Genomic DNA, 25,329 nt, shown 5'->3' on the forward strand with positions numbered 1-25,329 from the left:
ATAGATTGTAATAATTACAGTAAAATTAATTTAGAATTTAGGAAGGGGCCCAAAAAAAGGATCTCACACGGGCCCCTTATCATTACGTAGTTGCGTGATGTGAACCGGTGCGTTGTTATCCTTGGTAAAAGACAGTTGGACGTATTTAAAGAAATTTAGGCAAAGATACGGTTTTAATGTTAAAAGATACTTTATTACTAAAAATTATTAAACTAATACAATCAATGCTTTCGACTTACTCATTGATTTTCTGTATACAAAAGAGATTCTGCTTGAGTGCGTCTAACTTAACGACTGCCAGGCGGCCGTAACCAATAATGGGCCTCTCTGTACAACGGCCAGGGTGGGAATTGCTGGATCAGCAGATTCCTGCTGGAGCGTCTGGATTCCTGTAGTCACGTACGCCAGTATACATATCATATTAATGTACTAATAACTATATGCTTAACTTACATATAACATGCGATACTGGTTATAAGTAGGAGCGGAACGGAGCACAATAATTTAGTGTGATAAGTGATAACTAAATAGCGTTTGCGTCTCGTTCTCTGCACTCGACGCTCTCCTCCCTCTGTTCCTTTAGTAGTTTAGTGTATACTTATCTAATATCTATAATCCTGTTTAGTGTCTAAAGTCTACACACGAACCGTCTACTCTGCGTCTCTGATTTTATCTACCAGTTGCGTGTGATGTGTCCGCGTGTAAGTGTGTAACGTAAACCATTGGAAATTATTAGTGTAGTATAGTGAAACACAATATCCTAAAGAGTTGTATGTTAATTTATTCATATCCTCCATTTTCTAATCCCAAGTACAGCTACCTACCTAGGTACCTATACTGTAGCAAGAACTAACAGACAGTGAAGTACGTTCCTATTTAATTGTTTCGTACTTAATTAAAGTAAGTACCTAGTCGTAGTTTTAATTTTTAATTTGGTTATAAGCACAAACCAACCGGTGCACTGAGAGGAATAAATGTAGGTATACAGTTCAATCAATATCCACTTTAGTTTTCTATACCTACTTAATAAGTAAGTACGAACATCAAGTTTTACCCATGTATTACTAATTACTCTAAATTCTAATATAGGTAACATTAACTAAATATTGTGTTGATGATGCTTGGATCTACCACCACCTAGTTAGTAGTTCATTAATTATGGCCACTATTTGAAGGCTATTGATATAACCTCTGATATTACTAAAAAAGTGTAGAACATGAATCCTGTAAGTGTCATCGTGTCCATGATAAATATTTATTTAATTTATCATGATTGTGTCAAAACTATTTATTTATGCCATACTATACCTAGAGGGCAAGAGCCACGACTGTGCACAATCGTATTGGTTAATGAGAGCATTGTTAAAGTACATATATGTGAAATCAAAATGGTCTATCTTGTCAGTTATCATATGCCATCTACCCTTAGACCTCATACTAACCACTAGATAATTAATAGGTCACAAGTATGTATGGAAAGTGTAACAACATAGAGGACGCTTTTTGATTACTCATACGAGTCATACGCACGATAGTGTGGGGTAGCAGGGTAAGATATATATATTATTGTATTTTTTCATAAGAACAGCTTACATCATTGCGAGATGTTGTTACGTAGGTACCAATGTGTGGCAAGTATATGTTGCTAATAATCCCGGGTGGTCACCCATCCGGGAGCTAGCAACGCCAGCCGGTGCGTACACTCAGAACGCGTACGCACTACGCAACTGAGTGTAGACACGGTGCCACTGTAAACATATTACCTATGTGAGGTGCAACCCCTGATATGCTTCCGAAGAATATAAAAACATATAAAAATCGGACCAAGTTTTTTACATTGCAATCCTTTCAGATAAACCTACAATTTACCTTAGAATTAATTCTAGTTTTATAATGTCTTACTTCTCAACAATTTAATAATTCCGACACATTTATTTTGTGTTTAATAAGATTTTGATGTATTGATGTATATCATTTTCTATTTGATAAATGTACTGTTAAATAATTCATAAAAATAGGTAAATAAAATTGATTTAATTGTTGTTTTAGTATGTCTGACAGAAAGCCAACGAAGACTAATTTCTGTGCCGAAAAACGTTTATCATTATCATACGAAGCATTAAATAACATGCGAAGGTAATAAAACTGTAAATATTAAATATACGATCTTTAAAAGGACGTTACACCCCGATACCCGCATAATGTGTTGTCACCGTCTTACAAATGTACAACATGGCAAAAACTGTTTTACGCTGAACAACTTTAATCCCCCCTTATCTGTGTCGTAACGTACTAGTTTTTATTGTTTTTTTAATAGCTCTAACCAATAACATAAAATAATTAAATTTAAAAAAAATATATGTTCTCAAACTGATAACATTAATTGCATTTATGTTATTCAAATAATAAAAACGCTTCGTCACAGATAAAGTTTTTCCCTGTGCGTCTGTGCGTTGTGGAACCTTGGTAATTCTCACAGATATATATATATTATATATATATATAATATATATGTTACGGGTAATGTTAACATTCGGATAATGTCGACATTATCCGGCTAATGTCGACATCAGCCATCCGTGTTGGCTAATGTGTAATTTTTCGTTTATAAACTTGAAACATCAACATTATCCGGATAATGTTAACCTTAGCCAGTCAATATTGGATAATGTTAAAAGTTATGTACTAAATAGGCTATATAGAGGTTTTTTAGCATTCTATGGAGGTGAGCAACTTTTTTGGTGCCAAGGACCAAAAAATAAAAAATAAAATTCACGGGCCTATATATCACACTTCATTTTATTATTACAATCTAAATTTTAAAAGTTATATCAAATTTAATTTATTTAAGTTTCATCACTGCTTGGTATTATTTAACGTGGTATATATTAACACAGTTTTAATAATAACACATAATAATAATAATAAAAAAAATTTAAAATATGAAAATACTAATAAATTAATATGATTTTTAAATTTAGATAAATTGTAATCGCAGGCTTAAAATCGCAACACAAGCCGCGAGTTGCTGACCCCAGCTAATAATATCTTATCTTAACTTATAACTGAGTTAGTCAGTTATATATCTTACCGATAAAATAAACAATATATATGAACTTAATATTTATCTTATTTCATCTTTATACCTATGTGACGTCGCGCTTCGATCTGTTGTTAGTCTGTTTCAGTTTTCACGTGTGACAGTTTCCAGTACAGAAAAATGTCTGAAGATCGTACGAAACATTTTTCGTTTTTAATTTTAATTAAAATTGTTATTATGATTATAAAAAGTTAATATTATCAAGTTTTCAACTATAGTTTACAATAATGAAAGATTTAATTTTTACAAAGTGTTTCGTAGGATCTACAGACATTTTTCTGCTGAATTCATATATTTTTACAGAATCAAAATCGAGCAACATAAACTAACTTTAATTTTGTCAAAACAAAAGGTCTTTTGAGCTAAAATTGACGGCAGTAGCGAGGCCCCTTAAGTGTTTTAAATTTAATTTTAAATAAAATGGAAACAAAAATGGAATTTTATAATTTATTTGAGAAATTATTGTCTGAAAAAAGAGAAGATAATTCATATTATTTATCAGATAAAAAATATTTAAATAAAATTAATGAATTGAAAGGCAACCATAAATCTCGTCGTTTAAATAAAAAATTTTAAAATATAAAATAAAATTCAATATTGTATTATTAGTATAAACTCATTTAAATTATACTCGTATTATGTATTTTATGGTAATTAGTAATTATTGTATCTTTTTTTTGCATATGGTTAATTGTATCTAAAATATATTTAATATTGCTAATAATTTAAAATGATTTCATATCGTGCATGATGCAATTTTATAGTTGTTAAGACATTATCCATAAGTCCTTGGCTAATGTCATATTAACCGGTTAATGTTAACATTAACCAGCAGTTAATAATATTCATGGCGGGTAATGTCGACATTATCCAAATGTTAACATTACCCGTGACATATCACATATATGTGTATATATATTTATGTATCTGTGGTAATTCTACTATAAATACAGAAGGGGAGTATAGTTGTCGGCTTGTCGCTTGTCCCGCACAAAACAGTTTTTACTATGTGGTACATTTTCATAAGACAGAGGAAACTCATGTGGGTGGAGTGTCCTCTTAATAATATTTATTTATTTTTTTTTATTGAACTTAAGCCCAGCTACTATGACCATTAGTTGTTTTGTACTTTTGTTGTTAGTAGGAGGAGGAACAGTAGGTTTTAACACGTGTGTGAATAATATTTAATATTTAGTTTAATACCTACAACGGATATAACATATTTTAATATTATTGTGCACTGCGGGCGGCAAGGGTCGCCAGACGCCAATTAATATTTTTGAAGAGCCATTGGATTAGAAGTCTGGAAATTGTTCAATATAAAATTGCTGACCCCAGTAAAAAGTAAAAACCAATGAAGAAAAATGATAAATTACAACACAACACTACTCTAGAACGTATAATATTAACGGTTCTACGGCCAGATAAAATTTGTTCGGTGGCCGCCATTTGATGACCCCTGTTATTGATACACTATATAGTAATATATAGGTATACATAACATATATGATTATAGTATCACCTATACCTTTATAAAATATTAAGAAAAAATTTTAAATGCTTATAAATCATATAAAAATTAAAATATTTGATCTATAACAGTTTATTTGAATACCTACCCACCTTTTATTACTGTTCAGATTCTTATGATCGAAGAAATTCAAAATACGAGTAGGTCATATGAACTCATGTTTTCTTTTCTTAAAATACTTACAAATATTATATTCTTGGTTCTGTACATACACCCATATTCTCTTAAAAATTGTTTAGAAAAATATGTTTTTTTGTGCAAAATAAAAATTAGGTGTGAACATAAATTTCTAAATATGCAAATAATATTTTTTTTAAACACACTTAATTATTGAATGCATAGTTGTATGACCAATTTGAAACAGTTTTTACTCTTTAATCCAAAACACAGTAAAAAATAAAAATAAATTACTATTTTTTTTCTCATAATTAACAAAATATTCCAAGATAATATGGAATTAAATATTTCCTTACCACTGAAATATTCTCAGTTAAAAAAAATATGCAATACAAACTTTTTCCTGTAAGTTATATGAATTGTATTCATTTTTCTATCAGACTACATGTACTCAATGCAATTTGATACTTTAATTAAATACTTTCAAATTAATGATAGATACATTCACTCCAACATTAATACTTAAACTAAATGTGTACTGCTAAATTTGCTATGTTACGTAATTGTAAGACTATGACATAAAATGAGGGTATGCATTATGCTGGTATGGTGTCATACTAATAATTTTTGAGTACTCCTGCAAGCATTAATTTTTGAATGTCGATAGGTATATCGTATATCGTATATCATTAGTTATTAGTTATTACACTCAAAGTTAGATATACCAGTCACAGTAATTAACATTATATAGCGCTCACTCATATTATGTATGACTTTTGAAAATGAAAGAGTATTATAATACATACTCATTTATTGTATTATATTTTGTTAATTTACAGTTCCTTATTATTACTATTTTTAGGAATAATAAATTTTGCGATGTACAATTTGTTGTTGGAGATAAAAATATATCAGCTCACAAAGCTATATTGGCTTCTCATAGTAAATATTTTGATAGCATGTTTACTGGAAATTTTAAAGATTCTACATTATTGGAGATTAAAAATAAAGAGATCACTCCAAATTCATTTGAACAATTAATAGATTTTCTATATACATCACAGCTAACAATAAATGATTCTAATGTGCAGGTAATATAATACCTATAATCTATATCTTGGTTATCGTACAATACATTTTAATAATTGTATTTGATTGTAATAAAATAATATCTTCTGCATTATATGAAGTAATTGTGACTTCTATCAATCATTGTAATTTAGTCCATACAAGATCTATTTAGTATTATAAATTATAATTTATTTTTAATTTTAGGAATTATTAATGGCATCAATTTTTTTAATACTCGATGATGTGAAAGTGGAATGCTTAAAATATGTAGAACAAACAATTGATGCTGAAAACTTTATGACAGTAAAAAGCTTTGCCGATACAAATAATATTAACGATTTGCATAAATTATTTTTGTCATATGTACTAAAAAACTATAAGTAAGTTTATTTTAAATGCTGATTTACTAAAGATTTTGAGTTAGTACTTAAGTTAATACAAATTATAGTGACTTAAAATTATATGATTTATAGTTAATAATTATATTAGAATTTTTTGAAATTCACATTCCTATTTTTTGTTTCATTTATAGTTGTAAGATTAATTTAAAGCTGTCTTAAAGATTACTGTGTATAGGGTACTTTCTACAGTATGTTGCCTGCCAACATTGAATGTAAATCAAAGTATGAGAATGAGATAGGTACTGTATTTGATTACATTTTGTTATCTAGGAATATTGTAGTATCCGATGCATTTTTATCATTTTCATTTAAATTGATGATGGAACTTATTCAGAGTGATGACCTGTGTGCTGAAGAAGAAGAGGTAAAATATTGAATAAAACTTTAAATTATTCAATAAGCATGATTAATTTTAAATTAATTATAAAATTGTTTAAATTGTAATGAACTATTACTATATTTAAATTATTTTTATTTTATTGTACAATTAGGTTTTTGATGTACCTATTAATTAGATACTTAAACGCAGGACTTGAAACCGTTTCAAATTGAATCAGTTTCGGTTTTAATTTTTAGAACAATTTTTTCCGTTTATAGTGCATGTCCTAGGAATGTCTTTGGAAATTTATAGGTTTGCACATGGGTTTATTATTATCGGTTTTTCAAAACCTTGTTCCGGTAATCACTATATAGACTAGATTTGTATAAAGTATTTACTAATAATTCTCTAACTTTTTAACACTATTTAGTATATTTATGGTAAATATTAACAAAACACAATATGCTCAACAATGCATTTACAGACATTGATAAGATTAACATTACCTATATTATTTATTGATTATACTGCTGACCTAGGTTAATATCAAATATGTCTATGAAATAAATAAATAATTGTTCGTTATATCATCAGGATTTTTGTTAATAAATTCAAATACAAGCACTATAATCTTAAATAGGTGTTGTAATTAATTTATAAAATCAGAAGAAACCATTGACTTTAGAGGTTTCTGTTTATTAAATTTTTGGTTAAAGTTATGATTTGTAACTCTGTTTTTAAAACTTCTTATTTCGGTTTTAGTTGCTAATGGTGCTGAAATTTCAAAAACCGGTTTTAATAAGCTGAAATGTATTATTGTTTTATAGGTACTTATGTTCCTACTTCTATAGTTGTATTACAGATTTTATAAAACATAATAAAAATATATTTTATATAATCTGTGGTTTTATCATTATATAAAAATTTTAAAGGTTTATGAATCGACTATGTTATGGCTGAAACATGACCTAAATGAACGTTTGAAATATTTGCCGGAATTATTTAAGTCTATTCGGTTAAGTGTAATGTCAATTGATTATTTGAATAATACTGTTCAAGAAGAGGATCACATTAAATCTGATATTAAATGTAAGTTTAATTTTTAACTATTAGCAAATACATATTTTGACGTAGAATATTCAGTGAACCCCTCTATAAATAATAAAAGTCCAAAAAAAGTTTTGACTACATAGTTTTCAAGTACTTCAAAACTATAGAAGCAAGTAAAAATTTAAGACAAAAGTCGAGAGTACAATCTAATAACACACGAGATATATCAATTTACATTTTAATAATATATGTGTGAAAAGTATTAATATCTTAATTGAAGGAAAGTTCAAAACTTGTATACATAAACATATGTATATATAAGCTACTTCTCGTACCAAAACAACTTTTGTTAACCATTCCTATATATCCAAGAATAAGTAAGACATTCAATTAACTTCAAACACTATTCTACGCCCAAAAGTTTTTTGTTAATGTCTCATACACACATACAAAATTACTTCTATTTGTAGTTTTTTTTTTTTTAAATATTAAATTATTATTATTTATAGGTATGAGTTATTTGTGTCATGCCTATAAAGAGCACTTGCAGGTTAATTCAATGGATGATGAATCATCATTGACTAACAATATAACATGCAGAAAATACAATCAGGTAGGTATAATAAAAATAAAAAGTTACTATTTAATAAAAAACAATAATATTATTAAGTATATGTATTTATTTTGGTTATCTATTCTATTTTTTGTATATCTAAATATTTAATTGACATTTTATATTATAGGCAAAGTCAAAGTCATTATTTATTCCAGGAAATGCAAATTTACCTAAACCTAAAGATTATGCTATCAACCAATTTTTGTAAGTAATTTTAAAAATAAATGAATTTAAGCATTCTGAATCTTATATTTACAATAATTTAAATTGGTACACAATTTTACAATTGGTTAGTTCTTTTCATGGTATTTGTGACATCTGTTTTGCATATTTTATCAAGTGATTTTAGATTCTGAACCGGAGTGATGAATGTATTGAATACGATGTGTTTGTTTTTTTTATTTTTTTTTTTTCTGTTTGTCATCAAAGTAAAAATGTTTGATTTTCTTTAACATCATGTTATGTGATAGAAAAGTGAATTTTGTTGATTCACAATAACTTTTTATGAACGTTTGAATTTAGAATTTTGACGCTATTCGTAAAAATCAAGAAAATTTGCAAATTATTTTGAGTTAGAACTTTATAAAAAACTTTCCTTTTATATCTAAGATTTTAACATTTAAACAAGATTCGTTATAAGTTTGTCTATCTTTATAAAAAAAAAAAAAATATCTACCAGAACATTAAAATAAATTTTTATTTATAAGCTAAAATGTTAAGAACATTTGATATTCATTCAATTTCTCAAATAGGGATTTTCTTATTTTATTTTAATTCAAAAACGAATAACTGTAGAACTATAAATTTACACCATATGTATATATTATCAATTTATGTACTTGATAACATTTTCAAAATATTTTGACTCATTTTGAGCTGTATACGGATATTTTCAATATTCAATTTTCGTTATAAATGTTAATAAAATTGTATTTGTTATGTAAAAAAGCTTGAAAATTTAATAAAAGGTTTCTGATATATTGATACAATATTTTTTTTATTTTTTATTTTTTTAAAAGTAATTAACAATCTGTATCAATATTAGACACAATAAGAAAATGTGGTAAAGGTAAACGACATGAGGTTTTTGTTGAAAGGAGCCACCCATTGATGACACTTTCTGCTAGCTTGAATTATTTGAATTTTCATATTGATACAATATTAGTTGAAAAATATTAAAAGTATTTAGGCACAATTTTCTTTTATAGGTAATCATTTAAAGTTTAATTTTTGACAAAATTTATCAAATTGAAAATGTACAAATTATTTTGTAGTTAAATATTTACCAAATGTTCAACTTTTATAGCTAAGGATCAAAACTTTAAAACAAAGTTGCATACAAGTGATTAATTCTGTAACCAAAAAATATATAAACACAGTTTTTTCATAGTTATTATATGTTCAAATTTGGACGAAATTAAATAACCAAGATTAATGATTTAAGTTATTTTGTTGTAATTTAAAAATATTATTCACGGGTAGGTACTTACTTGCAACTTTTAGAGTATATTATTACATTTTATACACACAATCACTTTTCAAGTGTAATTTTTTTTCCAAAATGAATTTAACTTACTGAAGTAGGCACTCATGCTTATTATAGTAAAATAAATTACTTTAACCACTTAACCACAATAAAATCATCAGATATACTAAATTATTAAGTAATATTATAGGTCTTCTCTCAGAATTGTTGTTCGTATACAATGATTTTATACCATTGAACTTAAATTTAATACCAGTGGAGCGTATCATAAAAAGAATAGGTATTGTTCAAATAATTTTAGGTGACCTTCCCCTCATTATACTGTTATACCGACCTATAAAATATCCTATTTTTCTTCTATCAATACCCACTCACCCACCTATATTTAAGATGTTGTCTGAGCAACACTTGGACCCTATGTTACACACCACTGCTGATAGGTATATTAATAAAGAAAAAATTGAAAATATAATTTTTTAAAAGGGAAGTTATTTTGTAAATTGATACATTTTCAACATATTATGATTTACATGTAGGTGTTTGTGTCACACAAATTGTGTGGTATCTGGCCTAATGTGCATAGGCACACATTCAGTCTTATACTTGGGAGTGCTAGAGCTAAAATGTTTTACCCTAAAGTGACCCGTGCCCCCCCCCTCATTGTTACCACGACTCCTATAAAACTATACACACCAGGCATAAATTAATTATATTTCAAATAAAATCAAAATAGTGAAACTGATTTTCAATAAAAAAATTTTTTCACAGATTTATTATAACCAATTAATACAACGACTATTACATTCTTTAATGAACAAGGGATGCAATCAGGGTCATCTACATTTTCTCTACTTTCATCATTTTTGTTTTTTTATCAGTTGTATTCAATTTAAATATATTAAACATGTTTAAACAGGAAATATATGTCAGTACTCAGTGGCATTAGTTTATTATCAATACAAACTGAACTAAACTCATTCTTACAAACCCAAAATTATACTTTAAACAGTATTTTTAATTCAAAATAATCTGGAGATGCTAATTAAGGACTTGGGACACCCCCATATGTGCGCCAATACAGTAATGTAGTCTTATTGAATTCACTATAACTAAATAATAGTTCAATAATATGACTAGATTACAGAAACTTCTAATTTAACATACTTTAAATAAAAAAAAAATATTTTTTTTTGCTGTGTACTCCTTTAAGAGGATATTAAAGCACTATTTATTTTCTCTTTCCGACTCATGTGTAACACGTGGCTAGTCCTAAACCTGATACCTATACAGTTATTTCTACATCTTCTAGGTATAAAATAAGTATATACGTACTTTCTAGAAATCTTTTAACTAAATATTTAAAACATACTTCCATAGAGTACTGAATTTCGATCTAGTCCACTCATAACTATATCGCACTTTCTTGATTGTAACAATTGTCTTAACGTTTTTTGGGTTTTTGAATTCAAATATTTGATATGAAGGTTGTATACTTGTATATAATATCATACCAACGTTAAGGTACATCTATTTAGTTCTATGCTTAATATTTTAAAATAAATTTTGTTGGTATTTGATGTATATCTCGGGTCTCACAACCTCTATGCTTCCGTGTTTGTTGTGTACTCTTTCTGCTACTAAACAGCAAACAAATTACCTCTATTCTAGGTCCCTCATGTTGTCACATTTATTTTGTTTATATAGTTGTGCCAGCTTAAATGATCTCTTTTTTTTATCTTTTTTATCTCTCGATTTCGGCAGACATTGTAATTAGAAACGCCTTTTTAACATCAGAGTACTACATTTTTAACCGGGTTTCCAGTTTGGTAGGGTTGGTTGAGATTTGTCACAGTTTATTTTCGTTTCAAGGCAAATTATATTAACTGTCAATATTGTATTACACTACAATAATTTAATTTTAGTTCTTTTTTCATACTTTATAATTTAAGTTTATGCATTTATAAATATTAAAATGTTTGGATAATTATAGTTAAAATTTGTGTGCATAAACATTTGTCGATTTTGTCAATTCAGAAGAAGGGTCTGCCAACTTTTGGTGGAAATGTTTCTCAATTGTCATTATGTGATGTTGTAAATTATAGAATATAGAACAACTAACGGTGTTATGTGATTAACTGTGAAAGAAAAATAGTCAGACTCAATTATCTTTATTATACTAGTATGTATTTTAATATTTTTCCATACAGTTTATCCCAATTAGTTGCCAATGTTGCCATAATAATAAATTGAAAACACTACAACAGTTATCAAACCACCAAAAGAGCATGACAATTAAATACAACATAAAAGTATATGCATTTTATAAAATATGAATAAATAAATATTAATGTTAATTCCTCATAATTAATGTTAATAAGTGAAGTAATAAGGAAATTCTCAAGTACCTATTGTTTTGTAAAAAACTCCAGTAAATTATTGTATATAAATAAAAATGTAGTATCTCATAATAAGGCCTATTAAAATTAAATTCAAAAGATCGGTTTGTCAGAATTTGAACTGAAAGGCAATGCAATTTTTAAATATATAAATGTAACTTAAAATATCTTTTTTAAGGGAATAATGTAAGTGTAATGTGATACTAAAAAATTTTAGGGGAGTTGACATATGACCTTTCATATCTACATCCATAATTTTTCATTTAAAATTTGAAAATTGAAGAAATGTCAATCAAAATCAAAAATAAGAACACAAATGTTTAAATAAAGGGAATCTAACTCAGTTTGACAAAATTAAGTGTATCATAGATATGTTTAGTTTGTGTTAACACTAGGTCATTTGATACAATTGACAAAAAATGTCAGTGTTTGCAAGTTCCTTATAAAAATAAATTTTGTTACGTTCCCTTAATTTGTCACTCCTTTGGAAAATGAACAAGTTACTTTTGTAGTTCCAAACAAAATAAAAATTCTTATTTAATCATCAATGTTTTTTTCAGATATTTACTTGGGCACTTAATTTATAAATTATACTTATACATACCTACAAGTACATTTATAATTTACTATTTAGCTTAAGAATATAATATTGATTATATATTTTATTTTATTTTTCTAGCTACAAGTATAAACTATTATAACTCAACAATTCTAATATATAATAAGAGAAATGAGCGGTCCACAAGAATTAAAATATATAAACAAACTAATTGTTTTTCTTTTATTCATCTATATTCACTATTTTTACTCATTTTTTTTAATTATTAAAATTATATTATATTATATTCATATTTTTTAAATAACTTATAAATTTATATTATATTATATAATTAACTTTGATACTCAATAACGATCACTATAATTGGCAATATACACACTACGCAAAAAAAAATATTTAAATTTAAATGTTTTCATATCTGTGTAAATTGGAACTCAAAAGAAAGAAAAAATGAAAAATGTTATTATTTTTCCTTAAAAAAAGGAACTCGTTAATTTGTTCGTTCTTTTTTTATTAAAAGGAATTTGTTCTAGGAATCTGTTCCTTCCTAACACTAAAAAATGTGTAACTGCCATTAAGACGCATTAAAAAAAAATTTGTCTTTCTAATAAATTAATCATCTTTTTAGGCTTATAAAAGATTCACCAGAATTTATGTCATATACTTTTGAACAGTTAATGGAACTAATTAAAAGCGATGATTTATGTGCTGAAGAAATACAAGTAGGTATTTTAAATAAAATGTATTTTCTTTATAAGTATTTGTCGTTTATCATTCAATTTTGATTTTAATGGTGCTTATGAAATCTTAAACAACATGTAACACAAATGACATGTATTTTAGTATAAAAATTAATATTTTTATTATTTTTATTTTGATAAATTTATTTTGTGTTTTTTACTGGGTTGGGCCAAGTACTTTGAACTCTGAGTCCTACAGTAAAACAAACCACGTTCGTCACACATAATTCAAATCTGCAACCAAATCAAGAGCGGAATAATTGTACTTCAATGTTAATATTATACATTCAATTATTATTTTACGTAATTCAAAAACTCAATTATAAAAACTGTTATGTTTTATATGCTGGTTATTCCTCAACTAAACTCCCTAATTGTAACCTATTATAAATATTACTAACAAAATTATGATTAATATTGCTTTTTACTTCTTTATACCCAGTGGCGTGTAACATAGGGTCCAAGTGTTGATGAGGCAACACCTTAAATATGGGTGGGTCGGTGGGTGGGTATTGATAAAAGAAAAATAGGGCATTTTATAGGTCGGTATAACAGTATAATGAGGGGTAGGTCACCAACAATTATTAGAGCAACACCTATTTTTTTGTGGTACACGCCACTGTTTATACCTTTACCTATATTTATTATATAAGATAATTTATTAAGCCAACTAAATAATATTTTTTTGTTAAACTTTAGTTCTTAGAATAAAATAATGAATTGTGTACCATTTCCACCTTCTTTTTTGGTTTTAATATTGGTGATTTTTATCAAAAATTGTTTAAGGTTTATAAAGCCGTCATGTCATGGGTGAAGTATGATAAACAAAATCGTTCTGAATTATTGCCAAAATTATTCCTTTCAATTCGTTTGCCTTGTATACAAATAGAAGACTTGATTAATATTGTTGAAAATGAAATACTAGTTTCTTCAAATTCAAAATGTAAGTGATTTTGTTTATTTAGTATATTATAATAATTTATAAAAATATTATTAGATGTATCAATGCTCATTTTTAAAAGTATGATTATACACATATAGTAGTAAATTATAATTAATGTTTTTTAATATTATTTGTGAAATTATAAAAAAAAAGTTTCTACTATTTATCATCAATTCATAACTAAGTATTAATTTTTATTTATATAATAAAAAATTTAACAAGTTTTTACTACTTTTATTAAAGGTATGGATTTTTTGCACAACACATACAAAATACTTGCACTGAATAGAAATGGATTAATGAATACATTAAAATCTACTGAATCAACGATTTTTAAATACAGGAATCGCCATTCAAAACAAGTAGTTAATATTTATTTTATTAAAATGTTGGAATGTAATTATTGTTTTCAGTTTGCTGATTTCTTGTGTTTTCACTTGTTCTTTTGTAAATTTTTAATTAAACCTTGTACTCAGAGTTAAGTAAATTAACGCTATGGAAATATATCCTTAAGTATTCTGAGTAAAATATTTTTTTCTAGTTGATTTGTCACATTTATCACAAAATTTACAAATCTCAATATTTTTTTTAAAAATTAAATTATCAAAAAAATGACCCACAGCGAGTATTTTTACATTACAATTTTTAATAGGTCAATTCTCTGTGATATTAAAAATAACCGATTAAAATAGATTCTTTTTAACATACAATTTATTATGGTATGAGTTGGTAAGATGTAGTTAACATATGCCTCCTGAGATGGCGTTATGTATGTTTAAATGTACACGCACGCGCCTAATATGTAATTTGTCTCTGTGTTACAAACTTACAAATGGATGACATAACAAATGTTTGCTCAGCAACTTCAATTTTGTATTGTTAACTTTACTATTAGAGTGATTTGGCCTATTATCAAACATTGGGGTAAGATATTATCTGTGTACTTTTAAAAATTATTTTTTTATTTTATATACTCGTAATTACTTGCTTGAAAATAAGAATATAGCAAAAAAAAAACTAATGTGAGCTTGCTTCTTAGTTGGATCAATTCAAATGGGTCAATTTGCTGTAATATTTAAAAGCTAACAACACAAAATCAGAATTACTAAACTAAACTCTGAATTAGTTGGTCGTTTTTTGGAAGAGTTATGTAAGACACTCAACCAGTGGCGTACAAATGGGAGAGGTTAACCCCCCACCTAATTGCACTCCACTATAAAATCTTATAATTTTTCATAACTCTAGACACATAATAATATTATGTTGCGAAATGCCGAAATCAATTTTCACATGCCAATATTATGTGTATGTTTATTAGTATATCCGTATATGAGTTAAATACCTACACTGCTAGTATAATGTACTGTCCATAATTTTGTTTTAGGTCCTGTTACTATATCAGCAAGATAAAAAACAAAAAATAGAATGGTTGGACTTAACTAACAAGACTTCTTATGAAACCACTTTAACTTGGGATGTTGGTGATAGATCATACTATTTAATATTAAGGGATGGAAGTATCTTTTGTATGCGAACAAATCTATACATACCTAGTGTAGATGGCAGTGGAAGGTAATTATTGAATATAAATAATATGCTCATACTTTTTTTTAAGCTAAAGTTAAAACCATCTTATGAAATACATAACTATTAAAAACTAGTGCGTGAATTGATATTTTCTCCTCTGCACGAAAAAACATTGAATCAAACGTATATTTGTTGAATTATGATTGAAAAAAACTATCAACGAGGTTGTTATGGTAACGTAATTACATATATTAATTATTGGTTGCTAGGGGTAAAGACGGTAAAGTAATTATGTTATTCATCGGTTGATAGGGAAAACTTAGGGACTGTAGCACGAAATTATACAGCTTTATTATTAATTTTATATTTATTATTGTTGAGTTTCAATGACAACTGTAGATCAAAATTGGTCAGAAAAAAGTTGTGCCCAGCCCAAAAACATTTCATATGATGTTTAAAAAATTTTTACTCGATCGATTTGTATTAAAATAGCTTTCAGCAAGCTAGGTCTGAGGCATTCCACCCTCCCCCTCTCCCCTGTTAGTTATGTCAGCAAAGTCTATTTTTGCATAAAATCTCTAAATAAGTTCTAGTACTTCAATATGGTATTTTTCTCGTCACAAAGAAAGTCAGTAAATCGGAAAATTTGTTCAAATCAGTTGGCCAGTACGTGGGATTCCTCATGGAAATAATTTCAGCATTTATAATATTTGCAACTCAGCAAGGCATGCCACCACGTTTCTTTGAGGTAATCAGTTTTGAATTTTAATCCCCGATGGCTCGATGAGTAGGTAGGTATGCTTGGAATTATAATCTCTTCCAATAATGAATGAATGTATTCAGTCATTACTTATAGTTTCTATACTTTCTACTGCTCCTGGTGGTGCCGTGGTGGATAGTTAATTGGAGTAACCAGTAGGTAGGTATAACCATTGGTTATATAATATATTATTTAATAATATAATTAATATAATAATATAATAATAATAATAATAATAATATAATAATATAATATAATATAATAAAATATAATGAGTATAATAATATAAAATAATATTATGTAAAGTATATTTTTATTTTACTTTGCGTATTATAAAATCAATGGTATAACTGTAAAATTGTTAATTTCGACGTTAACGTTTCGCATGCATAATATGATTTGTGGAGTATTTTTCGAGTTCGTGGTACAGGATTGGGCGTGGTTACTTCCTTATTTTAAAAAATCATAACACAAAAAGTATTGGCAATATTGATTTAATTGTTTTTTCTGTGTATAGGGATTAGGCCATTAGGAATACATTTAAAGTTGTATTTTATTTGGTTTTAAAAACGACATCTCGAAGGTGGCTACCGTTCTCGTCAATGCACTGAGATAGTTGGAATTTAAAATTGTTGTCCACTTTTTCCAGCATATCTGTGCTTATGTCGGCATGGTTGTGGATTTTTTTCTGCCCAAACTTGAAGAAATGAATGTAGGGAAAGTGTAGTTTCAACAGGATGGTGCCACGGCTCACACGACAAGAAGGTCAATGAATATCTTGCGTGAACACTTTCCCGGACAGCTCATCTCTCTTAGAGGCGAACTTCAGTGGCCAGCACGATCGCCGGATTTAGCCTCATGTGATTTTTTCCTGTAGGGCTACTTTAATTCGTTGGTATACATGGATCGTCCAAAGACCCCCCAAAAAACAATAACAACTCAAAAACAATATTCGTGCTGCTATTGTCGACATAAGCACAGATATTCTGGGAAAAGTGGACAACAATTTCAAATTTCGACTATCTCAGTGCATTGACGAGAACGGTGGCCACCTTCGAGATGTCGTTTTTAAAATCAATTAAAATAAAACTTTAAATGTACCCCTATACACAGAAAAAATAATTAAATCAATATTGCCAATACATTTTGCGTTATGATTTTTTAAAATAAGGAAATAACCACACCCCGCTCTGTATTTTATGGACTTCCATATTGTCACTGCAGTGAAGTTAGTGAACCATCCAAAGTTCTTCTACTACTAGATTGTACAGCCGTGCATCATGTTTTTAGTAGTTTCTTATCTTAATAATAAAAACATCAATCTATCTGATATTCTGATATCCAGTTTGTTGATTCTCTCTGTACAATTTGATAGTGTTTGTAAAAAGTGAATGTACTCCACTAGAAATATCTTTGAGTCCTTCTTCAATGTTTATAATTGTTTATTTGATTATTATTAGACATCAAAGGTGCTGCCTTGTTTTCTTTTAATATAGTAGACATCTGCGTAGGTATATGAAACGTTGAAACCGATCAACACAGGTTTCTAGTGTTTCTACTGTATTCTTTGCACAGCAATGTTTTCTTTTCAATGTGTTTTTTTTTTATTAAATTGCTCTTAGACAGTAGGGCATCCTTTCCGCAATGATTTTCATCACAGTTTGTTCATTTTGCTTTAGTATTTTTAGGCTAAGGCAATCTGCTCTTCTATGTCCTTCGTTACATACATTTAACGTACCTACATTATTGATTGTAATTGTTGAAACTAATTGTATCCACAAAGTTTAAATAAAAAAAAAAAATGTACCTACACAACTGATTTTGCGATATTAATTTTGTGTGTGTCAGATATTCGAGAGCTTAACAATTTTTGCACAGTGTTCTATTTTTATTACCTGATAGGAAGCATATTATTAATTATTTGTTATTGTTGTACTCGCTGTCTCCTCCGGCATTGACTGTGCCAAAATTATGATTATTATTATTATTGTCTGTAAGTAAATGTAACCCTATAATCTATATAAATAAACAAAAAACATTATTTTTTTCGTGATCCAAAAAAACGCATGTAGGAGCCACCTACAGCGACCTATAAGGGTTGAAAAATAAGCTATAAACACCCTCCAAGTGTCAAGAAATCTTTTTTTCAATTTTTTTTTGAAAACGGTCTAATTGTATTGAATAACAACAAAATAAGAAAATTGTCGTATGAGAATTAGTTAATTTAAGGGTGTTTATAATGTCTAACTTCAAACGTTCTTAAAAAATTAATTTGATTTTCCAGTTACTTTTTTTGTTGTTGTTGTTAAACGTAGGAAAATTTAAGGGGAATTTAGTGTAAATTTAAAAACTCTAGATATACACATCAAAAAGATTCTGAATTTCTGACTCGAAACAATCTTCGTGGTTTTGATGAATTTTGTCAACATTTTAACTTTAGAGGCTCATAAAAAATTGGTCGATTTACGCTCTATTTTTTTTAAATTTTCATTAGCACCTTATATTAAACACCTTATGAGGAAAGTTGTATTACCTAAATAAATTTTTTGACCGAACAAAAAAATGTTAATCTACAACAATTTTGTAAAAACCATTAAAACTAGTTAGTTTAAAGTATTGCAGTATTTTGATGTAAAATTCATGTATCTATGGTTATTATTTTTAGAGTTACACTAAAAAAATAAAATTGATTTTTTTCAAAAACTGGTTTTGAGTAAAAATTGCAGTTTTTCCTTAATATTTTGTTTGATTTTCCAACTTCTGACCCCCCCCCCCTTTGAAGTTCCAACTTTAATTCACTTCCCTACCAGAAAAGATGCTGTTGAAGAAAATCAAAGTTTCTTACCGTACAAAAAGATGATAACAGACACAAAAAAAAACAACTCATAGTTGTAAAATCAATTCAAATCAAAAATCATCTCTTCGCTCAGAAGCTTAATATTAATAATTTAAATTATTCACTTTTATTGGGTTGTATTTATAGGTTGTATAGATATTTGGTACTATATGAAAATATGTATGGGTGTAAGCATAAGCTGACAAAAAAAAAAATATTTAAATCAAAGTAGGTATACTTATCAAATTTTAATAGTGCATATTATCATCTTCTCAAATGTGTAAATCAATGTGTTATGTTATAAACAATGCCATGTTAAAAATTTCAATATTAATTGATAAATTAAAATAAATGGGCCAGTACTTTTTGTATTTTGTACTATACTGGGCCGAAATCTTGCAATGATTTTTTATATACATAAAATTACATACATATTACATTATAAAAAAATAAAGGGTAAAAAGTGCATGGTTATAGGTTTTAAAACAGCCTAATTTCTTTATATATAGAAATATAAAAAATATAAAAATACAAATGTAACTATAATTTAATTAACTAGTGTTTCATCTGATTTCAGAAAAGTATTTTTTCATACAAATATTTCTGTTACATTATATGATGGACATCTTCAGGCATGGATGCCTATTAGTAAACCTCATTTTATTCATTCTACTCCAAGTATTGTACAATTTTATGATCGCATCTATGTAGTAAGTAACTTACTCTAAATTTCTAAGATATTAGTTTAAATTCAAATAATATTAAAATGCTGGGTAGTCATGCATGGTGCATCCAATTAGTGTTAACACATACAGAGTATTTGCAATGGTGGGTCCCCCATAGATTTTTTTTTAAGAGATGAAAATTGAATGCCTGTGTTATTATTGTAATACTATTAAAATGAATACACCAATAATTAAACATACATATTTCACACATTAATATAGCAAATATGACATTGGTACTTAACTTACTTGGCAGGTTTAGTGGGTATGGTATAATAAATTGCATAACGGTAATACTAATATTACCATAGGTAATATACACATTTTATAGAAGAAATATAACTATAGTATACAAGATTACAAGATGTAGATCTAATTTGCTGATCTCACCATCAGAACGGTATTGGCAGTGACGGTGTGCAAAAATAAGGCCCTCTACAATAGATTTGAATTCTAAATAATTGTATAATACAAATAAATTTATCTACTTATTACTTGTATTCAACATTTAAATAAGTATTTTTATTCTATAATAATAAAATCTTATACAATATACATCATATTATGCTATAAGTAATATTAATTTGTCGTACAAATTATGTGTTTTCATAGAAGTAAAAGATGAAGTAGTATATTGTTTGAACATTGTGTAATTGTTTGTAATCTGTGTGACTGAAGTATTAGAAATTATACATATATATATTTTTTATGAAGTGTTGGGTAATAATGGACCCCCCCCCCCCTAGCCAAGGGCCTGTGACATTTGCACACATCCCTCACATGCATGAACGCCACTGGTTATACTTTTATAGGTATGTACCAATTATTTTTGGCAGTGAAAACATGTCCGGTTACAACAATAACAAAAAACAGCAGTAAAAAGTAGTTTTAGAGTAGAAACGCTTGTTCTAGAATGTATAGATAAAAATATTTTTGAGACAACTACTTCAGGGGTTTTTTTTTAAATACTTATTAGTTTTAGTGTTATTACCTATTTGAAAAATGTAAACAAAATTGTATTTGTTAAATCTCAGTGAATTTGTTTTTAAAATATAGTTCAATATACATTTTATAATAATTTTTATATCTATAACCACTTCTTATTTTGTTTTTGCGTTATCATGTTCACATTGTTAAATCTACTGGGTCAACACGATGATAGTAAAACAAAATAGTTGTAATTGAAGTTCTAAAATTTCATGAAATTAATTTTTTGAAATATTACATTTTTCTTAAAAATAGACTTCAAATTTTAATTTAAAACTATTGTAGGAAGTGCAGTAAACACCACTACTTAGTTAAATGTTAAGTGAAAAATGTCAAAGAAATATTGCTTACATTGTACATTACATAAATTACCATAATAACTATTTATCTTATATAAATCTTCTTCACACTGTGATCGGGAATTAAATATTTGATAATCATTAATCAGGTATGAAATCAGTCTAATCATCTAGTGATGATTTTATAAAACATCAAAAAACATAAAATTAAAGAAAATTTTTTTCAATATTTCAAGAATTGTGACGTTTCAAGTTAAAAACTTTCAAAGTGAAAATTTCATGTGAAATATTTCATACTCATATGTCATATGACCTAACAAATTTTATACATACGCTTAAGATCTTTTTTGTTTAAGGATATTATAAACACATTAAAATCCTGTTATACAAAAGCGTTGTATTCTCAGATTCTCTACTTCAGGGGTCACCAATTAATATTTTTCAAGAGCCACGTAAGGAATCTTTAAAAAGTGCACAAATTTCCAGATGTCGGTAAAAACCATTGAACAAAAATGATGTATTACAAAACTAGCACAGTAGAACTTAAAATATTAACATTTTTTACTTTTTTCTTGTTAGGGGACCAAATAATATTTGTCAACTGTCCACCATTGTCCATTTGGTGACCCTTTCTTTGCTGAATGAATACATCTACTGTAGCTTAGTATTTATCTATACCTATATTTTAATTGCTCTTCAATATTTACCTCTCAACTATTTGTTTAATAGTTCTTTAAATTTTAAGTATATTTACATTACAATAATTTTGTTAGTTTATTTTAAGTGGTGTTACTAAATGAAACTGAATTATATCTTTGTTTGTTGTAGTATAACATTTTAACTCGTCTACTTTTTAATGTTTATTGAAAAACTTAAATTTGAAGATAATTTAAAAACTAATAATTCAATATCGTATAATAATTCTTAACATTTTTCTTAGATGTCTACAGTAGGCGTTGAATATTATGATATTCTTAAAGAAACCTGGCACAAAGTTAAGTTAAAAATATCAATAACTGGGTGTATAAAACTTACAGTAGTTTCTGATTTAATTTATGGGGTAAGTTAAATTGTTTTTAAATAGCACTTTTGTAATATTTAATTTAAATTAATACTATAATACTTATAATAAATGTAGAGAAGTTTACCTTCATACCTTTTATAATATCATAAATCATGATTTATTTTCATTAATTATTGAATATGATATTTTTTATTTAAGGTTTGCAATTCAAAAGCTTTTTGTTATAATCCAAAAACAGACTCTGCTCAACTAATCTGTTCTGTGAACACTCGTATAGAAAAGTTATATTCAACATGTTCACTTAAAGACCACTTGTACATAGTTGGTGCTGATGATTTTGAGGATCATGGTTCTGATCTTTTTGTTGAAAAATACAGACCACAATCTAATACTTGGATTAAAACTTTTAGTTACCATACTAGCCAAAAAAACCCGGGTAATGTCCATTTTTTTAAGAACTACAATTTAAAATAGAATATATTTTTTAAATAAAATATTAATAATATTAATGAAAGCAATCAAACAAAATTGACATTAATTATGAATCATTGATTTCGATAGGCAATAAAAAATTTGTATCAATTATTTCCATTTGAGTAGGTAGGTATGTTGATTTTAGATGTTATTTCCCCGTGAGAAGTGAATACATTTATCCAATTTATTCTATAAGAATTATTTTCCCTAAGTAGTAATCATATTAATTTAAAATTTAAAGAATACCTGCCTACCCAATGTATGTGTAAATGAAATTGTAGATTTTTAATTTAATATAAACACATTAGGAAGTTGTAAAATAAAATTTTGTTTTAGGTGTTATTGTAATGAATGATCGAATATACCTAGTGGGTGGAGACAATAATAATTCAATTTCATATTGCAATCTAATAACTGGAAAGTCCGGACTACTACCGGGAGTATCATTGAAATCTACAAAACATACTAACATGCAAGCATTTGTTATTGATACAAAAATATCTATAGAGCCAATGAACATTTTGGAATATTATTCAACTGATAATATTTAATGCTTTACTTCAAAAGAAAAGCTTTCTTTCATTGTTTTTGATTTATACAGAAACGCCAGCTAAAATCTTAAAAAGTAATAAACAAAATCAACAAAAAACTCACAAAATATTATTGTATTTTATTTTTAAATGTACCTATGTGTTTATTATTTAAAATAATTACAATATTCAAATGCTTTAAGTTGATTATAATTCATTTGTACTTGTTTGGAACAATGATATAATGTCTAACGCCCAACTGCCATAACCACAAATTGAGTTTAGAGTAGTACCTATCTTCTAAATCATAGAAAACTATTGATAAACTATGATAAAACCATGCTTATGAAATTCATAATTAATGATGGAGAAGATAATTTTGATACATTAAAAATTCATGTCTGCAATAATAATAACTTATGTAATAATATAAAATGTAAAACGTTATTAAGAGTCTCTAGTATTTGTGATTTGGGTCTAATTTTTGACAATAATCTAAGATAGAATCTGCATGACAGTGCATGTGAACAATTTAGTAATGCGTCTACACTCTACATACTATAAGTTAAAAACTTTTATAAATTACGAATGGTAGTACTAATACAAGTTATTCAAACAGTATATCTAGCATTATTGCAGTATGGTCTACTTATTTGGGGAGGCTTTTCTGCTAATGCTCTGAAACCTTTATTAATCCAACAAAGACAAGTTGTTCGAATATGTCTACAGAAACCTACTCGGCTACTCTTGAGGATTCGACAACAAGTCAAAACTTTAAATTACTAAATACATTGTATTACCTGTGAATTTACTGTTAACAAAAACTGCCATTTTATGGGTAGGTAAAACATAAAAATATAGATAGTTGGAGAACTATAAATAATGAAAAAACAAAAAGGAAACATATTTTGGCATACAATGTGAAAGTGATATATTTAAAAAAATCTTTTGGTCAATGTGTGGACTCCCTGGGTCCTACTTATTTTAATTCAATGCCTGTTATTATTAAAAAATATATAATCGACAAACATAAAAATGATAAAATAACTATTAATAACTATTAACTGGCCATTATTGTAAGCAGTTATTATGTATTATTTTCTACTTTATTTTATTTTATTTGTATTTATATTATTATTTAATTATTATTTGTAAGTAAATTGTCGCTCTATACCTTCAACACAAGCTTTGCTTTTAGAAGGTGGATAATCTCTTTGTTTATTATGTAATACTTATATTTATGTAATAACAATTAACAATAGATAAAAAAAATCGCTTTTTCTTTTAGGAAGAGGCCACTCACGGGCACATTTATCCCTTTGCATTGCCTCACCCATTGTACTAAACCATGGTCGTCCCCGGGGAGGGGGGGAATAATTATATTTCCACAGCAATTGGTAAAATTCCCAGTCGTTTAGAGACTAATTCCACAAGTACAGTTGATATTACTGACTTGAGATAAGATGGCAGTTTTACTGAACAAGTTGAAAATGTTGATGACAAGGAAGTATAGCTTATTATGAAAACGATATGACACTACTTGGCAAATGTAAATATTGACGATGCTTTAAAGTTCGATATTTTGTGTAATCTATGGGTATCGTCTACTTCAGTTATACGTATACAGTAGAACCTCATTAATTCGGACTAATTGGGGCTCTTGGTTGCCCAAAATAATGAAAGTCTGGATTAAACAAAATAATCCAAAATCGTAAATTATAAATTCAAAAAAAATGTTATTGGATAAAATGCATCATCAAGGAATTGATCTAGTGGCAACTGCATTCTTTTTACAACACTTGTTTCTTTTTCTACATTAAATTTCTAAACAAATTTTC

The 25,329-nt window shown here is 27.3% G+C and overlaps 1 protein-coding gene across 5 annotated transcripts; it reads left to right on the forward strand.

The window, feature by feature from the left end:
* The first annotated feature begins 536 nt into the window (after positions 1–536).
* On the forward strand, positions 537–23,833 carry LOC111034427 (kelch-like protein 3). 5 transcript variants are annotated; one of them, XM_022315674.1, is made up of 16 exons: positions 540–900; positions 2,050–2,136; positions 5,611–5,839; positions 6,024–6,199; positions 6,491–6,584; positions 7,472–7,628; positions 8,099–8,202; positions 8,333–8,409; positions 13,275–13,368; positions 14,173–14,329; positions 14,573–14,691; positions 15,714–15,901; positions 20,030–20,162; positions 22,404–22,523; positions 22,686–22,923; positions 23,298–23,833. In XM_022315674.1, the coding sequence occupies exons 2-16, from the start codon at positions 2,051–2,053 to the stop codon at positions 23,510–23,512; spliced, it is 2,187 nt and encodes a 728-aa protein (XP_022171366.1). In that variant the 5' UTR covers positions 540–900; position 2,050; the 3' UTR covers positions 23,513–23,833. The 5 variants fall into 5 exon arrangements, with proteins under 5 accessions (XP_022171369.1, XP_022171366.1, XP_022171368.1 ...); XM_022315676.1 differs by having other exon boundaries at positions 540–701; XM_022315673.1 differs by having other exon boundaries at positions 541–864.
* Positions 23,834–25,329: the final 1,496 nt, after the last annotated feature.

The sequence above is a fragment of the Myzus persicae genome, unplaced genomic scaffold, assembly GCF_001856785.1.
Source record: "Myzus persicae strain clone G006 unplaced genomic scaffold, MPER_G0061.0, whole genome shotgun sequence".
NCBI lineage: Eukaryota > Metazoa > Arthropoda > Insecta > Hemiptera > Aphididae > Myzus > Myzus persicae.

Bases quoted from the DNA above. Each gene is read 5' to 3' on its own strand.
- LOC111034427 (XM_022315674.1), top strand. From the start codon at position 2,051: ATGTCTGACAGAAAGCCAACGAAGACTAATTTCTGTGCCGAAAAACGT. The intron at 14,692-15,713 runs GTAGTTAATATT...ATTTTGTTTTAG, and splicing joins GGAATCGCCATTCAAAACAA to GTCCTGTTACTATATCAGCA. The intron at 15,902-20,029 runs GTAATTATTGAA...ATCTGATTTCAG, and splicing joins AGTGTAGATGGCAGTGGAAG to AAAAGTATTTTTTCATACAA.